General features: G+C 44.8%; 1 protein-coding gene across 2 annotated transcripts in view; it reads left to right on the forward strand.

The window, feature by feature from the left end:
• The window catches only part of LOC105028103 (protocadherin Fat 4), an 86,316-nt gene extending 82,005 nt beyond the window's left edge, over positions 1-4,311 (forward strand). For both annotated transcript variants that reach the window (XM_010900611.5, XM_020046046.3), the window contains one exon: positions 1,208-4,311. In XM_010900611.5, coding sequence (XP_010898913.4) covers positions 1,208-3,102 — 1,895 coding nt within the window. In that variant the 3' untranslated portion in view covers positions 3,103-4,311. The remainder of the gene's footprint in view (positions 1-1,207) is intronic.
• Positions 4,312-8,484: the final 4,173 nt, after the last annotated feature.

The following is an 8,484-nucleotide window of genomic DNA, read 5'->3' on the forward strand; positions in this document are numbered from 1 at the left end:
TGGTCTGAGCACTGACAGGCTGACCCCCCACCCCTTCAACCTCTGCAGCAATGCTGGCAGCACTCATTCATCTATTTCCCAAAGACAACCTCTGGATATGACGCTGAGCATGTGCACTAAACTTCTGTGGTCGACCATGGCGAGGCCTGTTCTGAGTGGAACCTGTCCTGTTAAACCGCTGTATGGTCTTGCCACTGTGCTGCAGCTCAGTTTCAGGGTCTTGGCAATCTTCTTATAGCCTAGGCCATTTTTATGTAGAGCAACAATTAATTTTTTCTGATCCTCAGAGAGTTCTTTGCCATGAGGTGTCATGTTGAACTTCCAGTGACGAGTATGAGGGAGTGTGAGAGGGATAACACCAAATTTAACACACCTGCTCCCCATTCACACCTGAGACCTTGTAACACTAACGAGTCACATGACACCGGGGAGGGAAAATGGCTAATTGGGCCCAATTTGGACATTTTCTCTTAGGGGTGTACTCACTTTTGTTGCCAGCGATTTAGACATTAATGGCTGTGTGTTGAGTTATTTTGAGGGAACAGCAAATTTATACTGTTATACAAGCTGTTTACTACTTTACTTTGTAGCAAAGTGTCATTTCTTCAGTGTTGTCACAAATATTTGCAAACATGTGAGGGGTGTACTCACTTTTGTGAGATACTGTGTATATATATGTGTGTGTATGTAACATTAAATTATTAAATAACATTTGTTCACTCTCTAGCATTGAAATTAACTGATTGATATATCTTAATCTTGAAAGCCTCTGGCAAGTACATTCGAGTCATCTGGCATTTTGAGCTAATGCACCTTATAAAAATATTAGTTGTTATCTACCTATCAATGATAGGTGCCTATGATTAAAATGGGCGATTGTGAGGGTCTTGTGGAACAAAAATGGGATGGTAAATCAGCGAGCCAATTTCTGATCATCAGTTTCAAAAATGTATACAAATAAATGTTTTGTTAATAAAATATTACGCTACCATATTACGCTAACATATTAGTTGATTTAGAATGGAAAAAAGTAGCCAAATGCTTGCTTCAAAATTCCATGCCCAAATTCCACCATAATCCAAGAACAACACATAATCCAAGAGCAACACAAGAACAACACATGACAACACACTGTGTTGTCATGTTAACGGTCTAGGACTGCTTCCTGTAATCTGAATGCATTTTCCTGTTTTTTTTCCTCCGACAGGCTTTGACGGCTGTCTGGCTTATGTGAAGTACAACGGGGAGAATCTACCGTTTAGTGGAGATCACAGCACCGTCACCATCATCAAGACCAGTCCGGCTGTCAAGATCGGCTGCAGAGGGCCAAACCTGTGCGAGAGCAACCCTTGCTGGGACGGCCTGATGTGTGTCAACCAGTGGTACACCTACCAGTGTGTTCCGCCCGGAGAATGCTCCTCTAATCCCTGCCAGAACCGAGGGAGCTGTATTCCCGGTCCACGCTCCGGTTACACCTGCGTCTGCTCTGAGTTCTACACCGGCAAAACATGCGAGACCCTGGTGGCGTGCCTAGGGGTTCAATGCCCTCAGGGGACCCTTTGCAAGACGGCCAACAACGGCGGCTTCATCTGCAGCCCGAGCACTGCGGACAAGGAGCTGACGCTGCCCATCTGGGCGGTGCCGGCCATCGTGGGGAGCTGTGCCACAGCTCTGGCCCTGGTGGTGCTCAGCCTGATCCTCTGCAACCACTGCAAGGGTCGCAAAAACACCAAAGTGCCGAAGGAGGAGAAGAAGCCTAAAGAGAAGAAGAAGAAGAAGAAAGGCAGCGAGAACGTGGCTTTTGACGACCCAGATAACATCCCGCCATATGGCGACGACATGACAGTAAGGAAGCAGCCAGAGGGGAACCCCAAGCCGGATATTATCGAGAGGGAGAACCCCTACCTGATCTACGACGAGACAGACATCCCCCACAACAATGACGCCATCCCCAGTGCCCCATGCGCCCCTTGCCAGATGCCCGAGGCCGACATCGAACATTACGACATAGACAACGCCAGCAGCATCGCCCCGTCAGACGCCGACATCATCCAACACTACAAGCAGTTCCGCAGCCACACGCCCAAGTTCTCCATCCAGAGACACAGCCCTCTGGGCTTCGCCAGACAATCTCCTCTGCCCTTAGGAGCCACAAGCTATACCTACCAGCCCCAGTACAGTCAGGCCCTGAGGTCCACGCCTCTCAGCCACTCAGCTTGCCCCACACCCAACCCACTCTCCAGGCACAGTCCGGCCCCCTTCACCAAGCCCTCGTCCTTCTACCGCAACACCCCCACCAGGGAGTTGAACCTGGCTCGCCGGGAGGGCAGCCCGATGGACCTGCACCACAACGAGATGGGTCAGCCGGGCGCCATGTTCAACTACGCCACCCGGCTGGGCCGCCGCAGTAAGAGCCCCCAGACCATGGCGGGGCACGGCCACGGCTCCCGGCCAGGAAGCCGGCTGAAGCAGCCGGTCGAGCAGATCCCCCTAGAGACCGGGCCGCCCGTGGGCCTGTCCATCGAGGAGGTGGAGAGGCTCAACACGCCACGTCCCCGCAACCCCAGCATCTGCAGCGCTGACCACGGCCGTTCCTCATCCGAGGAGGACTGCCGGAGGCCCCTCTCTCGGGTGCGCAACCCGGCGGACGGCGTCCCCGCCCCGGAGTCATCGTCCGAGAGTGACTCGCACGACTCCTTCACCTGCTCGGAGATGGAGTACGACAGGGAGAAGCCGGTCGCCTACAGCTCCAGGGTGCCCAAGCTGTCCCAGGTCAACGAGTCGGACGCTGATGATGAGGACTACGGCGGACGGCTCAAGCAGAGGCGCTACTCCAGCCGGAGAGCCGAGGGCGGGCCTGCAGCACAGGTGCAGATGACGGATCACTACACTTTGCCACATAAACTGGGCCAGCAAGCTGGCGGATTCAACTGGGACAACCTGCTGAACTGGGGCCCCGGCTTCACCCATTATGTGGATGTGTTTAAGGACCTGGCCCTGCTGCCGGAGAACGCAGCTGCAAAAGACATGAACATTGAAATGAACAGTGGGGATGGATCAGTGACCATACTGAACGAAGGGGAGGCCGAGCAATATGTATGAGGCTATTTATTACAATCCTGTAAACTATGGTATGTTCTCTAAAAGAGAAGCAAAGACGATGTATATATATATGAGAGGCGGAGAATGTTGGACTAGCAATCTCCGTTCTTTTACTTTGTGCAAATAAGACGACCTTCAATGCAGTGAGGCAGAAAAGGACAACTGTAATATTACTTGTAATGAAGTTAACCCCTTGGAAGAGTTTGAGTCCTCCCCCGACCACATATTGTAACTGTAATATCATTTATCTTTTCGAGGCCTCATGGTGCGGTACAGATTAACACCAAATGGTTGGAACAATAAGCCTGTGTCTGAGTTTAATTTGGTGACTGCAAACCTCAGTTTTATCTTAATCAAATGTAGCTGGTCTGTAATATCAACTTTGCCACTCCTGTGCAAAGCTTCTGTCACATTCACAGGTGAAAGATAAGATTAGCAATAACGTTGAACCACTTGCAGAAGAAATTCCAAACGCCATTGCAATTGCAAACCTAGGCCACTGTCATTTTTGCCCCATTTTTTTAAACAAAGCATGTGTGTTTGAGCTCACTGCACCTGTAGGCACTACGATTCAGTTCTCAGTGCTAAAAGGAGCACGCCCCTTTGTTCGCACGGTAATTGAGGCCTGCCAATGTTATGACCCAAGCCCAGAAACCGCTCACTCTGGCTGTATGTTTTCTCTCAGATGACTTGGTAAGCGCTCCAAGAGCTAGGATTAATCAAGTCTCTGCCTTACAGACATTTGAGGATTTGAGATCAGGGAGGATAGCGTTGATTCTGTTGGCTGGTGCTGGGAAGGAAAGGTTCTGGTATAAGTTCTCTATGTCGCAACTGGTGTGTTATTTGACCATCCAAATCGATTTGGGAAAGGATAGCTGATCCATACCATCTTGACAGAAACCCCTGCATGCTAATAGCTTGGGTAAAAAAAGATATTCATACGAAATCATGGAAGTCATTGTGTTTTTGTCATTATGTATGGTTTCTACTTTTTGTACTGTTTATTAACTTAAATTACTTGTTTTTATTGATATTTTCATATGCTGAAGTTTATGTTCTTACTTTCAGGGAAAGTAAGATTAAAGACTTATTTTTTACATTTGTTACGTATGTAACATCAGTATTTTCCACTTTTGATAAAACTATAACATACTTTATGCTTTGTAAATGTAAAAAGCCAATAACAGAATAAAAAAGTATTTATTTAAAGGTCTCCTTCAATATAACGGGAGAATGCCAGGGGGTGAGCAATCTTCTTGCGATCATGCAGTGATGTCTAAAAATACCCAAACATAAAATAGGCACCTTTTAAAGATGGCCTGTCTAACGTGGTTCGTAAGGTATTGTACGGACTTTAGGCCTGTGGTGAGCAGAGTTTAAGTAAAGCTTAATTGAACCCTGCCGAATGTAACAATGTTTTTTAAAAACACCATTGAAGACCTTAATGAAACTGAGCCACAGTGCTTGCAGCCAAGCACAACATCCAGCGGACTCAGTGACACGGGGTCTTCTATTGCCTTCAACAATTATTTACATCTGGCTTATGGAGCAGAACAATTTTTTGTTGCCTGGTGATCCGGTATGCAACATGCTTATCTTCTCCGTCATCAAGAGAGAGGGGCGACAAGAGAGCAAGAGAGCGGGGAGTCATGAATTGGGTGTAGAGTGACAACCCAAATCTGGTAGAAATACTGCAGGCATCCAGAAAGGCTCGGTCCTGCCGAGACCAATGTTGACAAAGCTTGCTTGGGAATGCTGTATCACGCAGCGGCAGAAATAACACTCATAATGATCATGATAATGAGTAAAAGGAGGACCCTGCTTAGAAAAGATGAATTCAAATAATCCTCACAGCACCTATCTCTCTCTCTGCTGTGTGAGGCTAGCATGGCACGATATCGAAACAAAACCGAGGAGTCAAATATTGCATAGCACGCAGTCTGGTCTACTTATATAGGAAGACATACCCCCATAGGTGAGAGGCAGACATGGCTGCATAGAAGGACCATTGTTCTACTATGTTAAACCAGAAGAGGATGGGGCAAATGTACAGTATTAACCCTAGAAGGACTGGCTATGTAAGGTTGCAGCATCACCTTATCAAAGATCATTAAAAATAGCTGGTTATGAATTGGCATTACATAGCAGTACTGGGTGGCTAAGTTATCAACATTCACAAATTGAAGTTAGTCACCATGTCAAGTAAGATTTGGAATTTATGGTTTTCCAAAAAAGTGATAATGATGGAAATGCCAGAAAGAATTTCCCAATGTATCTCCCAATGCCAAACCTTCTTGATTGAAGGTGTGAAAGAAGCTTGAGGCAATTTCCCATGCAACGAAGTGCTGAGTGGAATCTTTTTAAATTCCACAAGTGTCATCAAATAAAATCCTCATTAAAATAGTTTACTCTTATTCAAATCCACAAGTGTCATAATTAAAATGGTTTTGATATCTTCTTTGTTTACTAAGACTTTTCTACCATGTTTATACGAGGATGTGGTGTGGAGATATTATTGACTTTCCTAAATCATCCAGTTCCTTTAAAATCCACCCAGAGCTTGTTTATAAAGATTGATTATTCCTAAGACTCTGGCATCCTGATGCATGGTGAAACCATAACAGCTTTCCTTAGACTTAAATAATGTGGCTTTTAATTAAAAACATCGTTAGAAGAACATAAGCTTTATTCACTAACAAGACTTGGAGTTGTTGGTTGATTCTAAATCCTATTCCAAGAATAGGTCAATTTTTCCGGTTGTAAGATTGAGGATGACAAACTACTGATCGGAACTATATCTAGTAACTAATTTTGAGGCAGGTGATCAGATATGCTTACAGAATCTCAAGGCCTTGCATTGACAAATCACTGGCTGGAATACTTGCACGTTAAAATAACTGCATAAGAGATCTGCAAATTATCACCTTGTCTTAAAATGTGTAGTGTTCAAGTTCACATCTGCATCAAAGCTGTGTCTTTTTCAAAGTGTTCCCTTAATGCTGTGCATACTGCAGCCAATTAGATGCCTTTCAACTGGCATGAAAGTGTCGGGTCATTCAACTGTGGAACAACACTTGTTTGTTGGCACATTTTGTAATATAATCTAGGATAATATAATCCTTTGTTACTTTCTGGCATTATCTAGTCCAAGGATCACCTATGATTGCATGGCCCTATCTTGAAAAGCCTTCAGCGGTAATAATCATCTGCTATCAAATGTCCCATTGCCGTGGAGTCTGTCAGTCTGTGTTGTCGAGAGACGGCTACGGGACAGCTGGTATGTATTATAATGCGACTGCTGGCTAAGCACTTTTTGTTTTGTTTTCTAATTCAGGGGGATGCTGACTTAAGTGACACCTAGCGCGCTCTGCTTGGCAAGTGGTTGAAATAGTGTCCTTGTCCCCCAGGAGAAAAAGAACGCACTGTGCTGAATTTGCAATGTGGTTTTCTGTAACATCTTGTTAGACTCAGAAAGGTAGACACAGCTCTGTCCTGGGTCGACTCTGATTTGAGATAAGTCCAAAGTAGCACTTCAGTAACTACAGTGGAAACCTACCGTGCCTCCTCCAACAAACGTCTGAGTTCAGATGAGGTCCTGCTCAGTGTGTCCGTCCTAGATAGATGTCCCTCTCTAATCAACCAGGATCTCAGCTTCTTAACAAACACGAAAGCATGCCTGTGAACGGGGTTGCCCTGCAGAAGTCGTATGTCTTCCATGCTGTAACCAACATCAGTCGGTGAGATGCAACAGACGATGCATCTCAACTGACCACCGCACCAGTGCCAATCAGTCTTTTCAATTGGGATGATTTAAATGAGACAAGAGCACCAATTATATCACACTCACAGTCAGTCCTTTTCCCTGAACCTTCCAAAGTAATCCTGGGAAATAAGATATCAGTTTAAACTTGAGGTCAACACAGTCTCTCATTGTAATGCATGTCTTTATAATATTCCCCCTTTTCACAGTCTGAGGCCCCAACCAGACGGCTCTGAATTATCTGCTGGTGATTGGCTCTCTCAGCTAGAGTACGAGACGTAGAAACAGCTGCATTCTATGTAATTACCACATATTTCAGTACAGCACGGCTGATATGTTTATGAAACCATTCTGTAGGGGGATTATACGCACAGTGACCTGCTGAGAAGCAATGTTTTCAAACGACCATTACAGTGGTTCCTGTGGACTTGTGATTTTTTTGGGACTGTAGGGGCATTCAGTATTGTACTGTGGGCTGTTAATACATTACCTCTTTGAGGAAACGGCAATGGACCAGGGTCATAATGTAAAATACCCCCATGGATAATGTGTTACCTATAAATCTGACTTTCATTACACTGGTTGGCAACATTACTCATGTTGTACGACAGATCCCAAGTTGACCTAAATCTGTGTCTGATTTGTTAACGCTTCATTGTTCTAACTTTCTTTGACAGCTTTTGACGGAACAACGTAAACGAGGGCAATATCTGTCTCTGGTGTGGAAGATAAATGGTGGTTGTTTCAGGCACAAGCATTTTCACCAAAAACACAAATTGCCTAATTGTCCGCCTTTTCTCGTTGGGCATACTTCAGTTGCTGTGTATCCCCTTTGGACTTTCCCATGCCCCTGCTATTTTTTATCATGTCTTAATCTTTTCATTCTGTCAGTCAAGCTCTCCGCAGCCTCAATGCTAACTCCAAAATCTGGACTTCATGCTAATTGTGTGTCAATGGCTTGATTACCTCCCCCATCTACATAAAGAACCGTAGACCCATTTACACCAGCCTATAAAATCCTGACCTTGTCCTCATCCTGACCCTATCCTGTCTGTTTCCACTTATAAGATCAGATCGCGATTGGATCACAGTGCTCATTTTAATCATGTACGCCCACAAAAACGAGTGTGCAATCAGAATGGAGGCAAGATCAGGACACAGGACACATGTGAGTAGCAGGTATAAATGGGGCTCCTGTTTGCACTATTCAATCTGGACCATTTGTTGTGTCAACAGAATATAGGGTCTAAGGAAAACAACTGTACTGCCCATGCACTGTGCATTTCAAGCTATGATTCAATAAAAAGTATCATTATTTATAGTGACTTGCGACTGCCTATCTTGGCCAGGACACTCTTGAAAATTAGATTTTTAAACTCAATGAGCCTTTTCTGAATAAATAAAGGGCAAATAAATAATACTTAAAAAAGTAATCTTGTTTTTGCGGGAAATGCGTGGATTAGTTTCAGATGAGGATTGATTACTGCATTGAATCCTTACAAATGTTCAACTTTATTGACAAACCAGTAAGATTTGACGGCATTGTGTTAATGCCCTTTCTTTTGGTATTGTCCTCTTTTGGAATTATCCTGTACAAAGTAGGTCAACGAATCCATCGCCAG

Source organism: Esox lucius, chromosome 4 (assembly GCF_011004845.1).
Source record: "Esox lucius isolate fEsoLuc1 chromosome 4, fEsoLuc1.pri, whole genome shotgun sequence".
Lineage (NCBI taxonomy): Eukaryota > Metazoa > Chordata > Actinopteri > Esociformes > Esocidae > Esox > Esox lucius.